Source organism: Sinocyclocheilus grahami, unplaced genomic scaffold (genome assembly GCF_001515645.1).
Source record: "Sinocyclocheilus grahami isolate Dianchi unplaced genomic scaffold, SAMN03320097.WGS_v1.1 scaffold1006.1, whole genome shotgun sequence".
Classification (NCBI taxonomy): Eukaryota; Metazoa; Chordata; class Actinopteri; order Cypriniformes; family Cyprinidae; genus Sinocyclocheilus; species Sinocyclocheilus grahami.
This window is the reverse complement of record NW_015506185.1, coordinates 162,002-178,677: the sequence shown is the minus strand read 5'-3', so window position 1 is coordinate 178,677 and position 16,676 is coordinate 162,002. Positions and strand designations below refer to the sequence as shown.

At 36.9% G+C, this 16,676-nt stretch overlaps 1 protein-coding gene across 1 annotated transcript in view; it reads left to right on the top strand.

Moving 5' to 3' along the window:
* The first annotated feature begins 14,914 nt into the window (after nt 1–14,914).
* The window catches only part of cacna1eb (calcium channel, voltage-dependent, R type, alpha 1E subunit b), a 64,183-nt gene continuing 62,421 nt past the window's right edge, over nt 14,915–16,676 (top strand). The window contains exons 1-2 of the mRNA XM_016250767.1: nt 14,915–15,007; nt 15,841–15,980. Coding sequence (XP_016106253.1) covers nt 14,915–15,007; nt 15,841–15,980 — 233 coding nt within the window. The remainder of the gene's footprint in view (nt 15,008–15,840; nt 15,981–16,676) is intronic.

Below are 16,676 nucleotides of genomic sequence, written 5' to 3'. Positions count from 1 at the left end.
AGAAGGATGTAGTAACACTTGAGTCATTATTAGTGGGTTACCATGATCTTCACTTTAGAATACTGATCCAAATAATTAGTAATTTCTTCAGAAGGATGTAGTAACACTTGAGTCATTACTATCCAATACCTTTCATATATCTCAAAAGTTTATAATGATGTCAGTCAATATTAGGGAGTTATGATGCTTTTCACTTTAGAATACTGATCCAAGTAATTAGTAGCTCCTTTAGAAGGATTTGGTAATACATGAGTCATTACTAGTGGGTTACCATGATCTTTACTTTAGAATTAATTATACATTATGCATAATTCACATGAATTATGAACCTGTATACAGTAGTTCTTGTGAGTTATCCAGGATACATGAAAAAATAGTAGTCATTGATTAGCTAATAATGAACAACCAGTTTCACCTGAGCAATATTCTTACTAAATCGTTAATCAGAGTTTCTTGTTAGTTAATAGTAGTTACTAGAATGTTAATAGTGCATTAGTCATTTGTTCCTGTGTAGTTATTCATTAATGATGGAACAGTATTCTAAAGTGTTACCTAATGTTTTTAGCATGACTTTGAGAAAAATTAATGTTACTTAATGATAGACTTCTTCACGGCTTATGTTTGCAAATTTCATTTCATTCTGTAGCCTAGCTACTTTTTCTACAGTTCTGTGTTATGTTAAATGCTACTGTTTCTTTTGCTACTGATCATTTCTTTTGCTACTGATCATTTTCTGACAGATAATATCATGATCTTTTAAGCGTCGGCGAAGCAGTGTTGCCAGATAAGGCTATGAAAACAAATAAAAATCTTTTGTAAATACGATAAGATAAAGATATCGCTAGCCCTAAACTGCAACTTCCCACTTTAATAACTTTCTAAACTAAAGTGTCAAATTAAAGGGGTCATATGATGCTTTTTTAAAGATCATTAGTTTGTGTACACTCTTAAAAATAAAGCTGCGTCACGATGCCATAGAAGAACCTTTTTGTATAAATGGTTCCATAAAGAACCTTCAACATCTGAAGAACCTTTCTGTTTCACAAAAGCTTCTTTGTGGAGAAAGAAGGTTCTTCAGATTATAAAAAGGTAAGAAAGAGATGGTTCTTTAAAGAACTTTTGACTGAATGGTTCTTTAAAGAACCAACAATGGTTCTTCTATGGCATCTCTGTGAAGAACCTAGTAAGCACCTTTATTTTTAAGAGGGTGGGCGTGTCAGTCCTAAATTTAGGACTCCTAAATGTTTGCTCTAAGAGTACAGTGGTGGCCCAAAATGATTATAACACTAGTATTCTCAGCAGCTAAAAATGGTTTTAAGTCAGTTATTACAAAGTCCCTCCTTCCGACAAGCGCAGTCTGCTCTGATTGGCCAGCTGACCCAGTGCATTGTGATTGGCCGAACACCGCAAGCACTCGTCGGAAATGTAACGCCCCTTACCATAATCACCAGCTTCATCTTTCAAAATAAATGTAGAGACAGCCTGAAAGGGGAACTGTGAGTGTGTGTGTGTGTGTGTGGCTTCATCTTTCAAAATAAATGTAAAGACAGAGCCCGAAAGGGGAACTGTGAGTGTGTGTGCGTGGGTATGAGTGTGTGTGTGTGTTTGTGTCTGTGTGTGTGTGTGTGTGTGTCTGAGTGTGCGTGTGTGTGTGTGTGTGTGTGTTTGTGTGTGTGTGTGTTTGTGTCTGTGTGTGTGTGTGTGTGTGTCTGAGTGTGCGTGTGTGTGTGTGTGTGTGTGTTTGTGTGTGTGTGTGTTTGTGTCTGTGTGTGTGTGTGTGTGTGTCTGAGTGTGTGAGCGTGCGTGTGTGCGTTTGTGTCTGTGTGCGTGTGTGTGTGTGTGTGCGTGTGTGTGTGTTTGTGTCTGTGTGTGTGTGTGTGTGAAGGTCAGTCTTGAAAATCTTTTGAAAGTCTTCGGTGATGACTCAGAGGAAACTTACTCTTATAAACCAGAGGCCCACATGATGTTTGAGCGAACTGAACATGATCGAGAGCTAAATGTGAGGAGGAGCTCTTCAACCCATCAGCAGTCAGTTACAGGATACACTTGCAGCTTTTTCACCATTTCTCACCTAAACTAAAACTATAAACCCTTAGCTTTAGATCTGTTATCTGCATCGCAATTAAAGTTCACACTCTGATTATGGTTTCTTGTTTGAAGCACTGAGAAATCTGCCAGAAAGTGTCAATGCTGTAGATATATCGCCGTTTCATGCAGCCAAACGCATATTTTTGTGAAGTTGGCCAATAAAGCAGCTCCTTGCAGTTCATTTTGTATTGAGAAGACATTTGTGATACCACAATAAGAGACTTGCAGGAGAAAAGCACCAGAAGTAATACATGCTGATTATTAAACGGACATATCAATAAGTAGCAAGTATTTAGTTCCTGATTTAAATATAGTTCAGTAGTTCTGAAATTAAAGCTTAGTCTGCAGGCTGCCACTAATGCAATACAAATACAAACAGTGCTGGGTAGATTACTTACATATTGTAGTCTGTTATGTGTTTATACAAATTGTAATCAGAAATGCAATCTAGATTGCTCATTTTAGGTAATGTGTTCTGATTACGTTTGACCAAACTTGTTGATAGATTTTAATTGGATTATTGTTAATAAAGAGAGAACTTGTTCTTTGTTATCAACATCATGGAATTCAATAGACACTATATCACCTCAGGGTTTTCCAAACTAGGGTAAAAAAAAAAAAAAAGGAGTTTTATAAGTTGATGAAAATCTAGCAGTTAATAATGTCATAAAAATGTAAAATGAATAAATTAAATCACATCTGAAATACTTTATTTGTTTACCTGCATGTGACCATTAACCAATATCAGAGAACCATAAACATGCACATTTGTTAAATGGTTGAAATATTACATTTAAATTTCAGTAAATTCATCAAGTAACTATTTTAGGTCAAAGGAGTTTGACTGACAAAAAACGTACATGAACAAACATTAATAAACGTGAAAACAGCAATGACGTGGTCAAAGTCTTCTAGGTTTTACATATTTGTTTCAGTTATATATCAGCAGTAACTTTAATAATTATTCGTCTGAATCGTCTCGTTCATAAGAGGTGCTTTTGTCTCCAAATTCAAAAAAGTGTGGATCGCAAATTACTTTACGTGACATTCACGTGTTCTATTCAAAGCTAAACAATATGACACAGTACAATTTTTTTAGAAATAAAAGCATATAAAAGAGAAAAAATAAGAATTAGGGGGAATCGATAAATAGTGAATAATTAGCTGCCATTGTGTGAATAATTTGCAATCATGCAATCCATAAAAAGTAACTGTTATCTGATTATGAGCAATTTAAAATGTAATATAATCGAAGATACTAATTTTTTGGAATATGATTAAACAATCCAGATTACATGTAAGCATTAGTTACTACCCAGCACTGAATATAAATGTTAAATGGGAGGAAGGCATTTAGACAAATTCAAGCTTAGACTTTCCAGTTTGAGTATGTAAGACACTGGAAAAGTACAAGCTGTGCAAAAGCTAACATTGCCAAATTCCTGAATTTAACCTACATTTTTATAGCCTGTTTTAATCATGTGATCATGTGACACTTACAGCTGTTCCAGGGTTAGATGAGCAAAAATAAATGTACATTTTCTATATTTATTTATGCATACTGTGAATCAAATTAGGCATTTATTAGATGCTGGTGTGAGAGCAACATTTCAACTTTAAGGGACTGTACCTTTTATAAAGATGAAATTCTAATTACAAGGTGTTTCTCATTTTATACAGGCGATAATTTCGATTTTTGGTAACTCGCTGATGAATTATTGTAACTCACCGATGAACAAATGTTCAATATAATATATATTCGTTGTTGAGGTTTGCACTAACTGAGTACATACCCCTTAACTGTGCTACGAATCTGTCATCTGACAAACTAAATGATAAGCCACTCTCACAATCACATTATAAAATGTAAAATACATTTCCATGGTAACCAGTTTTCCTATGTCCTGATTTCCCATAGTGTGTGTATGTGTGTGTGTGTGTGTATGTGTGTGTGTGTGTGTGGGAGGGGGAGCATTGGGGCACAGAGAGAGAGAGAGAGAAAGAGAAAGAGAAATGGGGGCGGGTGAGTGCGAGAGATGAGGCAATATGTGATGGTAAAAGACCACATTCACTGTTATAGAGCACAGTCCCAGTGTAACAGGTATTACAAACCACACTCCATTACACCGTTCATCTGCGCGTCGAGAAAAATGGGCTGGGTTCTGCCTGAATCTCACATTTGATAGCCTAAGATTTAGAAGTGTCATTTTTGGACATTTGAAAAGGATTTCATGATCTTTGTCACGAGAAACATGGCGGAACACTTCCAAGAAAAGGATGCAAGGCTTCGAAAAAGACATGCAGCCTTCTGATCAACAGGACTGTATTTTTTAAAACATTTTTTTAAATTATTTTTTAATCACAAAAAGTTTCTTTACGGAGCGCAACAGGCGGGACTGAGCAAACCTCGTGAGATATTCTTCAAGCTGGCTTGCCGTTAGAAGAATGGAGTAAAGCTGGGATCGTCTATGAAAGCTGGGATTGATTATTCCAGATCTTGAGACATGGCTCAGTCTGAAGACATGCCTAAGGAGGTGAGCGCTGAGGGGAAGGCAGAGAGCGAGTCCGCCGGGGAGATTAAACGGGCTCGGACCATGGCTCTGTACAACCCCATCCCAGCCAAACACAACTGTCTCACCGTCAACAGGTCTCTCTTTATCTTCGCTGAGAATAATATCATAAGAAAATATGCAAAGAGGATTATAGAGTGGCCATATCCTTTCATAAGCCTTTTGCGAATAATACAATTCAAAATTGCATGCAATTATCACCGATTTATTGACTTGTTTGATGGTCATGTTTTGTCTTTTGACTGAAGTGACCTGCCTTTTTGCTGTCAGTTGTTTTGTGGAAACATTTCGGACACATTTAGTAAAAGCCAGAAAGAAAAAAAGTTACAAAAATCATCTACTGGCATCTAGTTCTGTATTAAAAAGACACACTTGATTTTTCTAGGCTTATCTAGACTCTTTTGGCATTCAGCCCTTAGCAAAATGGTTTGTGTTTCTACCATTAAAAAAAAGGAAGACTTTGTGGTAGACACTCATTCTGGGGCGCAACAGTTTAATAAATCATAGTTCACAGTCAAAACCACTTGTGATAGCTTTAGCTAAATATTGTAAGAAATGCTAAAATGAGTCTGTGAACCTCTACAAAGACACAGTTACTACATTAAAACTACAGTATATTAAAAATATTTATTTACACAAATTAGGTGACCAGATCAAGGTTAATCTATCCTAATTGAAAGCATGTGGAGATATTCAGATTCTCAGGTTATTATTCTAAAAAAGAGAAAACAATCCTCTGTGTCTCCTTTGTCATATTTGCCAAGTATTTAAAAGACAAAATAATAAATCTGAATTATCTGTACATCTGACCTTGACGTGAAAATGTGGGAAATGTGCATTTCTTTGTGTGCTGGATGAATTCATGTTCAAGAATGAATGTGAATTCATCCAGCACACAAAGAAATGCAGACCCTTTATGCGTGTATGCAGTTCTTTGTCATGCATTGGATGAGTTCGTGTCCAATAACAAGACTAGATTAATCCACAAGACCTAAAGACTAATTTAGGCTATAGTTAACCAATGACAAGACACACAGTTCAACACCAAAGAGCAGAACTTTAAAATAAAGATATAACAAATATTACAACTGAAGACAAGAACACAAGCATGACAGCATAAATCAACAAAACAGTTCTTACCTAAACTCTCAGGAAAAAAGGTGCAAAAGCTGTCATTGTGACGGTAACCTTTTTAAAAGATACGCGTTTGTACCTTATTTACCCCTAAAGAGTGCGTTAGTACATTAAGCATACATATTAGTACCTAAAAGAAGTGTATTAGTATTTAAATGGTGCATGTTAGTGCTATTCTGAAAGTGTAGGGGTGGATTTCTTATGGCTAAAACATTGCATAACAACCTAAGCTTTAAAAAACACAATCTCAATGATGGCTTAAGGCTGGTGGATGATGACAGCTGTGATCTGGGTTTGTTGCAATCGGGCATGATGCTAAAGTGGACCAGGACCACAGGATTCAGGGACTTCTGGGATTCAGGACTGCGAGGGGTGGACTTGAATTGTGACGTTGTGGTGGTGCTGGATAGTGATCCACACTGACTGTAGAAACTGAGAAACTGTGATTGCAAACACAAGCAGATGGGCTGGGGTATCACTTACAGTGACCTGATTTGACATGCAGAACCGGCGGTGCCTGTGACAAGCCATTGTTCAAAACTAACTGGCAAGAGTGCATGGGCAGGAGAGATGCATTTGGGAGCAAGGCTTGGTGTGGCTGATAAAGAAGCAAGAGAATGGGTGAAAGACATGAGAATGGGTGGATGTGGCAGGCATTGGAGGCAGGAGATGTAGCACCAGTGACATGAACACGGTCTATAGCAGACTGCAGGGTTGCCCTCTCTTTGACCTGGGACAAGACTCGTGACATGTAACCCAGGGACATAACCAACCTCAGGGAACTCATATGCAGCCTGGGGAACAGAACACCACTTGGGATGTAAGTGGTGTCTATGGCCCTGTTTACACCTGGTTTTAAAGGGGTCCTGGTGTCTTGTTGCATATAGCGGCCATGTTGGATTTGCGGTCTAGCGAGTGTGGGCATAGACACTTCCGGTCTCGTTAAACGCCAGTGCAGAGAGCCGGAGAAACCAGAATATTACCTTTTATAAATGTTTACAGGATTTATAATATCTCTTAAAATGCAACTAAGATCTACATTGCTATTATTACTGTGTTAATGCTAATTGAGCCAGTGGCATTTGAAACGTATGTATGTTTGGGTCAGGCGAATAAAGGAAATGCACAAATACGTAGTATTCACGAAATGAGAGTTGACTTGAACTCTTGGTGCGTATACACATACACAATGTCTTTTTTTTCCTTAGCAATTAGGTAAATGTACAAATGTCGAAAGTCTTTGTATTACATCAAGTTTTTGAACTGAAATACATTTGCCTTGTGAGGCTGCAATTGATCTTCATAAACATCTACTTCCTGTTTCGATGAAACCCCTACTTCTGAAACGTGAAATGTGCTCTGATTGGTTAGCTGGCCCAGTGTGTTGTGATTGGCGAACCGCTTAGAACGTGTTGCAGAAATGGGGTCTGAAATGTTTTGAGCTTGTCCACTTTTGACCATGTCCAGAGGTAGTCGAAAACGCATTCGACCGGATTGCTTTCGCAGTGGAAACGCTCATGTTGTTGAATGTGTTAGAGCAGCCACAAAAGACCACATCCTCTCTGCCTACGGAGTGTAAACATTAGGACATGTTGTTGAAGCACATTGAAATTGAAAGGTTGGTTTGATAGCCGAAAATGTAAAACCTTACCAGTCCTGAACACAAAGCCACAGCATTCTGTGTAGTTTTGCGGCCATCAGAGAAGAAACGAAAGCTGTTGCTGTCTCTATCGTTTTCTGTTGTCTCCTTTAGTGTACATATGTAAACTGCACAAGCATATTTTGCAATATTAGTTCGAAAGATCAGGAAAAAGTCCATACATACACCCGTCCATAGACCCTCCCCTCAGAAAGAAAATCAGAAAAGTGGTCAAAAGTGCACAAAAGAGACCAATTAAAACAGCAGGTGTAAATGGGAACATGTCTCCCTGGTCTGGCTATAATACGATTGACCAAAACACATCTTAATAAACATGGCTTATGTCTAGGAACGCATAACTTGGCATAACTGAGAACTCTGGGGAGGCTGCAGAAAAAGGGAATCTTCTGGTTTGAGGCAGGGAGTCTGAGTAGATGTAAACAGCTTGGGTGCTGATAGTACACAAGTTTGGTTTGAGATGGTTTGAGATGGATTTGACCTCATCTGTAGCAGATATGGGTGCTGACTCAGGGTCCGTGGTAGGCATGAGCGTGGACTCATGGCTGTGAACGTGACAGCAGATGGAAGTGAGAAATCTGACATTCTTGGGCCAAACTGAGGGACAATTGTGACTGTGCCTGTAATTAGACTGGCTCATTTAGACAAATGTTTTTGAGAGCAGTCTCCTTAAAATCTATCAAATGAGAAATCTCACCAAAACCAGGCTCATTGGAAGAGCGTGCCTGTGGTGCCATTTCTGCTACTGATATTATGTTGCTTTTCAAAAACATCCATTTTTCGACACTTTCAAAAATGAAATGTTCAGTGAGTGGCACTAAAAGCATGTTTAATTTTATCCAAATCAGATGGACATAAATCTGGCAATGTTGATTGTCTGTATTGCAGCAGTTTGGAAATGAAATGTCTGGTGAGTGGCACTAAAAGGTTAGTGCTCTATTGCATCTAAAAATAATGCACATACACTCTAAAAAATGCTGGGTTAAAAACAACCCAACTTGGGTTATTTGGCAACCCAGCGCTGGGTAAATATTGGACAGAACACATGCTGGGTTATTTTGACCCAGCTAGTTGGGTTAAATTTTTTACCAAACATGCTGGGTTATTTTATTGAATTCATCTATTGTTTAAAAATTAGTATATTGCTGGCTTAAAATGGACTGGGAATAAAAAAAAAACAAAAACAGAATTACTAGAGGCAACAGCATTAATCAAAAGATGAACATTTATTTTTACACATTTTACAATATTACATACATTTAAACTCATTTAACAAGCATTTTAGATATAAAAAATTTAACATTTAAAAGTAGCATTTTAATTTAAGTGTATTCAACCGTTCTCGGTAATCGCTTTTTACCGAAATAGTGCTAATTCTCGTGCTTGTGTGTCGCTGAAATCTGAACCGGTGAAGGGCTGCTGTTCGCGGCGCAACTGCAAACTTTAGACCGCGGCCTCGCGTTTCACTCATAGCTGAAAGATGCCATGACTGACTCCAAAACCTGCCCATAAACAAACAGTACTGAGATTAGAGAACATATTTTAACATCAAATTAAATTAAACTCAGTACTATAATGAATAAAATCCATTTATGTTATGCAAAGCAAAAGACGTTTCCATCATGTGAAATGACCTTATGTTGCGTTGCGTAAAATGATACAATTTACAGCACAGTAAAGACTTCATAAATGAAATAAAATGTATACAAACATTTATTTCCCTGAAGAAGCCCGTGCTCTGACTGTAACTTAGCAGCTGGGTTTGTTTAATCGGAGACAGGCTCAACCCAGTGGTTGGGTAGAAAAAAAATAACCCAGCATTAAAAATGACCCAGCAACTTAGTTACAGAATTTACAATATTACATACATTTAAACTCATTTAACAAGCATTTTAGATATAAAAAATTTAACATTTAAAAGTAGCATTTTAATTTAAGTGTATTCAACCGTTCTCGGTAATCGCTTTTTACCGAAATAGTGCTAATTCTCGTGCTTGTGTGTCGCTGAAATCTGAACCGGTGAAGGGCTGCTGTTCGCGGCGCAACTGCAAACTTTAGACCGCGGCCTCGCGTTTCACTCATAGCTGAAAGATGCCATGACTGACTCCAAAACCTGCCCATAAACAAACAGTACTGAGATTAGAGAACATATTTTAACATCAAATTAAATTAAACTCAGTACTATAATGAATAAAATCCATTTATGTTATGCAAAGCAAAAGACGTTTCCATCATGTGAAATGACCTTATGTTGCGTTGCGTAAAATGATACAATTTACAGCACAGTAAAGACTTCATAAATGAAATAAAATGTATACAAACATTTATTTCCCTGAAGAAGCCCGTGCTCTGACTGTAACTTAGCAGCTGGGTTTGTTTAATCGGAGACAGGCTCAACCCAGTGGTTGGGTAGAAAAAAAATAACCCAGCATTAAAAATGACCCAGCAACTTAGTTACAGAAAAACTACCCAGCACCTGGGTAAAAAATACTAAAAACAACCCAATAAAATGACCCAATGGGCTGAACCCAGCATTTGGGTACACTCTAAAAAATGCTGGGTTAAAAAGGGGCAAACCCAGCTATTGGGTTGTTTTGACCCAGCGGTTGGGTTTAACCGCTGGGTCAAAACAACCCAATAGCTGGGGTTGTCCCTTTTTAACCCAGCGCTATGTTATATTTAACCCAGCATTTTTTAGAGTGTAAAAAAAAATAACCCAGCATTTTTTAGAGTGTACACTAAACCTAAACGACAGTACTAACAAAAGCAATTGTGAGATTAAAATGCATTTGCTGAATCTACCATGCCATTTTAACTTGCTCCTACAAGTCTTTGAGCTCTTTTATCATGACTTGTGTTTCATGGGACTTGTACCTGAGTGTCGCAACATAGTATCTCATGAAGTATCATGCAAAAATAAGTCTTTATTAATGGATCATCTCACCCTGCAACCATAATCTGTGTGAACAGGAATTAAAGTTGTTGGTGATTTACTGCCAGTAGTCTTAATTTCAGATGGAAACTGCACTAAATTGTATGTATAGGTACTTTTTTGGAGTGGTAGAGTAGTACATGTCCATTATGGTACATATGCCTCTATGCATCTCTGTCCTTCACTAAGAAGAGAAGAAAGTTTGCTGGGTAGTTGATGGTTGTGCATTCTTCAACCACGAGTGGCATGAAGTCGGAGCCTAAGTGCAGTTTAATAGTCACAAGAACCAACAAAACTGTTAAAGCTATCTGCATTCATTTTTACGGCTCTACGCTCTTACAGTATGCAACAATTATCTCATTGATCAATTTTTTAGGACTTTTGGAGAAACATCTGAAACAAAGTTGGTATTTAAATAAAACATAATGACAACTCAGTTAAGTCTTCTAAAAAGAACAAGTTCTGAACGAAAAAAAAAATTGCTCTGGGCTATAGTGAGAATTTCATAATGATTGTAACAAAGCCTCTGAGATTGTGTTTGGGGAAAATAAATCGCAAATCTCTTTCCCTAGCAAACTGTTTTGGACAATTACACGGCTACATATTTCATTTATATGTTGAACACAGACTGAACAATGTCTGTTATGCAAAGGTAGGACAGAACCCAAGACACTGTACTAGTATTACACTCAAATCCATGCTGTTATATAGTGTATGCGTATTACAGCTTGTGCAGCATGTTATATAGCCAACATGTTTTTATACCAGTTTTAGGTTCAAAGTGAATAAATAGGCTACAACTCTCAAAAAACAGGCAGTTACCCCAATAAGAAACAGACATATGGATATGAGGAAATTATAACATTTATAAGACTAGATGAGTTCTTTTTTTTACTGCTAAACTAATAGTAGTTGTCACACTAATTTAGTTCCCATTGCTCACCTGGGTAAAAAATACTAAAAACAACCCAATAGCTGGGGTTGTCCCTTTTTAACCCAGCGCTATGTTATATTTAACCCAGCATTTTTTAGAGTGTAAAAAAAAATAACCCAGCATTTTTTAGAGTGTACACTAAACCTAAACGACAGTACTAACAAAAGCAATTGTGAGATTAAAATGCATTTGCTGAATCTACCATGCCATTTTAACTTGCTCCTACAAGTCTTTGAGCTCTTTTATCATGACTTGTGTTTCATGGGACTTGTACCTGAGTGTCGCAACATAGTATCTCATGAAGTATCATGCAAAAATAAGTCTTTATTAATGGATCATCTCACCCTGCAACCATAATCTGTGTGAACAGGAATTAAAGTTGTTGGTGATTTACTGCCAGTAGTCTTAATTTCAGATGGAAACTGCACTAAATTGTATGTATAGGTACTTTTTTGGAGTGGTAGAGTAGTACATGTCCATTATGGTACATATGCCTCTATGCATCTCTGTCCTTCACTAAGAAGAGAAGAAAGTTTGCTGGGTAGTTGATGGTTGTGCATTCTTCAACCACGAGTGGCATGAAGTCGGAGCCTAAGTGCAGTTTAATAGTCACAAGAACCAACAAAACTGTTAAAGCTATCTGCATTCATTTTTACGGCTCTACGCTCTTACAGTATGCAACAATTATCTCATTGATCAATTTTTTAGGACTTTTGGAGAAACATCTGAAACAAAGTTGGTATTTAAATAAAACATAATGACAACTCAGTTAAGTCTTCTAAAAAGAACAAGTTCTGAACGAAAAAAAAAATTGCTCTGGGCTATAGTGAGAATTTCATAATGATTGTAACAAAGCCTCTGAGATTGTGTTTGGGGAAAATAAATCGCAAATCTCTTTCCCTAGCAAACTGTTTTGGACAATTACACGGCTACATATTTCATTTATATGTTGAACACAGACTGAACAATGTCTGTTATGCAAAGGTAGGACAGAACCCAAGACACTGTACTAGTATTACACTCAAATCCATGCTGTTATATAGTGTATGCGTATTACAGCTTGTGCAGCATGTTATATAGCCAACATGTTTTTATACCAGTTTTAGGTTCAAAGTGAATAAATAGGCTACAACTCTCAAAAAACAGGCAGTTACCCCAATAAGAAACAGACATATGGATATGAGGAAATTATAACATTTATAAGACTAGATGAGTTCTTTTTTTTACTGCTAAACTAATAGTAGTTGTCACACTAATTTAGTTCCCATTGCTTGTACATGTATAAGCCCATCCTCTCTGTGCAGTCTGTCTTCCGTTACTTGTTCTTTTAAACACTTGTTGAGTTGTTGGCCGCTATGTCACCCCACAAACTGAATACATTTCATGTTTCCTGACATTCATTCAGCTTTAATGAATTAAATCCAGCTCTACCGATCCAATCAGCAGATTTCAGGTAATTATGAGGAATGCACTTGTTTTTCATACTTCAGCCTGAAAGCACATTACAAGCAGCGCTTGAGATAATGTTTGGATGTTTCTCAGGTGAGCAAAACTCGCAGTCAACCCTCCCCGGAGGATGTTAAGTGTAGAAAGCAGGTTGCCATGGCAATCCTAGCTGCTAGAGAGATGCCAAAAATAAAAAAGCTGAAAATTCTAGGTTAGTGCATCCTTGACTGAACTGACATTACTATGCTTATTATTTTATAATGCCATTTTTTTAGGCTGTTTTATAGCTTCCAAGTATTTTACCTCGCTTGCAACCGTCTTCTTATCTGACAAGAATGGTGAAATTGGCCCTCTGGTTGCGTAGAAAAGTAATAGCACGGTTTTACTCTACAAGCTGCATGAGTTGAGGTATCATTCATGTCCGTAGCACAGCCAGTGCAGACTGCTTACTGTAATTGCAAGCGAGGTAAAATTGCAATTGTGTTCAAATTATAAAATCTGATCATGATGCTCATTAAATGTTATTAAAAAAAAAAATTGGATATTCTTACATGCATGTCCATGGGCTGGTTGGCTGGTTGCCCCCTCGTTTATTTTTATTATCACTTAAAATGAAAACAATAAATGGACACGCTTCATATACCAGTGTCTTTAATTATGCACTTACATTTTAATTAATTATTTGATAGAATGCACTTATTGTGTACATGCATGTTTTACATTGTACTTAAATTTTAAAATACCTTTCTTTAATTACATCTCTAATTAACTTGTGTAGTTACATCTATACTTACACTGTCAACCCTACCTTAACCCCTTAAACCTAATCATACTAAATGATTGAACCCTCAATAACATCAAAAGTGTTTTGCAGTTCAACATGAACACAACAGATACATTGTACCTTAAATATTTTTGGCAGTAAGTGCACAGTAGTTAAAAACACCCACATATAAAGCGGGACCCAATAAATTAAATAATTTGTCATTCGTGATGGACGCCACCACTGTCAATCTGTAACACCCACGTCTAAAACACACCACAGAGATGTGAGTCCCATCCAAACTGCTACATGATAAGAGTTGCATCTTTTGCAATGTTGTTTAGAAAACTAGTCCTGTCCAAGTATGGCTTTAGTAAAACATAAAAGATTATATTACTGTTAGTTGAGAAAAAGATTTAGAATTTTTTTTTTGATTCAACTTTAAATTTATTACACATAAACTGTTAAGGCTGCAATGTCGCCATAACATTAAAATGATTTTACATTTTTATTTTATTTATTTTTTTAATGAAATGATACTCTAAATATGAAACTAAAAAGTCATTGCTCAATGACACAAAGGCACTGTCTCAATGAGTGAGTCGTTGAGTCATTCATTCAATCGATTCATTTAAACAGCTGATTCATTCAGAATCAAAGTGACTGTCCTTATGAATGGGTCACTGAATCATTGACACACCTGATTCGTTCAGTAACATGGAATCATTGAGTAAAAAAACGCTGCTGTGTGTTACTCCAAGGCACATTCAATTCCATTTATACTGGCTTACTTGAATGTGCTATTCGGGGTGGCACCAGTTAGTAATTAATAACTCAGGTTGGTGGATAGTGAATGACATGTTGGGTCACAAAGCATTTACAAGCGAACCGCACTGCTGGTTTTACGGACATTGTCAGTTCATTCAGAGTGTTCACGCATGATCCAAAATCTGTGTAATCAGTGCTGACAGGAGCTAAAGCAAAACAATACAGCTATAGTGAGTCTGTCAGTGAAGATATGCACACTTCATCCACTCACACACTCTCCATTAATGCAGCACTGACTCATTTGCATAAGCTAAACTTAACTGGTCAACTGGATCACTAGTCAACCTAGGTAGTATGCATTTAGTCAAACAAGTCCATATACTGATACATAAACATTTATGTAAACACAGTGTATTTGCAGTATTAATGCAGGCAGGTGTACAATATTTTTGTGTGAGTTAAGTGAAGTGTACACTACAGTGTGTCAGTCTTGAAGAGGAGAGTCTTTTTTAAATTCAGTAATTCTCATTTTGTCACATCAGAGATGAAGATGCATTGATGCATTTTTTTCCACTGATGTAATATTTGCCTTGACTCCTGTGCCATTACTCCATTTGAGTATATGATCCTGGCCACCATCATAGCCAACTGCATCGTTTTATCCCTGGAACAGCATCTTCCTGGTGAGGACAAGACGCCTATGTCCAAAAGGCTGGTAAGCATTACAAACATAAATATATTCATATTTTAAATAAACATAACTGAACTAAATGATTGGATTCCTAGCATTCAACTCACTATACACCTTATTGATGTTGCAAACTATATACAGACAAGCAGATGTGGCCAGAACATGAATGCAATACGCTGCATCAACAGTAAGGAGTATACTGAGTTTTAGTATCATTATCTGAATGCATTGAGCCACGTTAAGCGTTTTCTTTATAACGGTTTTCTATGATAGGAAAATGCTTAACCTGCAATTTTGCACATTGCTTTACAATTCTGCCCACATCTGCTTGTCTGTATATAGTTTGCAACATCAATAAGGTGTATAGTGAGTTTGGTATTTTGCGATCACTTTATTTTGTGGCGTTTTCTTTACAGTTTTCTGTGGGGGAGTAAAAGCTTACCGTGGATTAATCCTTAATGGATTATGGTGCCATTGTCTTAGAATTAGATAGCGTTTATGATGAGAAATGTGAAAGAAGTTTGGTTTGGTTTGATGAATAAGGATTCACGTGTATTTAATTTATACAAAGAAATATATCTGATAAAAGAATGAAGAATGATGTATGCAATTTGTTATAAAGTATGCATGCAATATATAACAACTGGTCTTTTACTGAAAAGAAGACCATGTTCTTGTTTCTTTATGACAGTGAAGAATATAAACCTAATGTCATGTCTACAAGCCTTAATGCGATTCATATTACAGTTTGATATCAGTATAAAATCAAAACTAGAATGTGCATTTCTCTATTTATATTTTCTATTGATTGTTTTGTTTAATTATTTGATCTGTTTCTTTCTCACTGGGTCCATTAGGAGAAGACCGAGCCTTATTTCATTGGGATCTTCTGTTTTGAGGCTGGTATCAAGCTGGTGGCGCTCGGTTTTGTTTTTCATAAGGGTTCCTATCTCAGAAACGGCTGGAATGTAATGGACTTCATTGTTGTGCTAAGTGGGTAAGTGACATTTATATTTTCTTTCTCCTCACTGATTTTTGATACTTCATTGCTGTGAATAGTTTGAGATTACAGGCGTGTGCTTCCCTTCAAAACATGGCTATGGTAGGCACGGCCTGTAGTTTCTATCTGCTCCTCGATTTCTGCTTGCACAATCAGAACTTCCCCAAGCACTTCTCCACTTTCTTAAGTGGGCGAGGAACGTTTCTGCTGATCTTCAATCATTCAGTTCTGATTGATGGAGCAAGCCTGTTCATATGTACCCTTCAGGCAGCTCCGTATCCCAAAATGCAGCTATTTGTATGTCGTACTACATGTTTTATTGTGTATTTTTTTTTATTTTGTAGTTTTCCAAGCATACTCATAAATATGAAAGCTTGTTTCCACCACTGAGCAAAACATAAAAAAGGAAATTGCAATTGCATGTCTAGCATTTCTGACTTTTTTTTCTCAGAATTGAATGTCTGTATGTCACAATTCTGACTTTATAACATGCAGTTTTGAAATATAAAGTCAGAATTGTGAGATATAAACTCGCAAATAGTATTTTTAAATGATTAATCGCGATTAATCGCATCCAAAACAAAAGTTTTTGTTTGCATAATATATGTGTGTGTTCTGTGTTTATGGGTCTGACATTGATTTTAACACACATCACATCAGCGAAAGGTGTAATTTCTATAAGGTTGCGTAGAC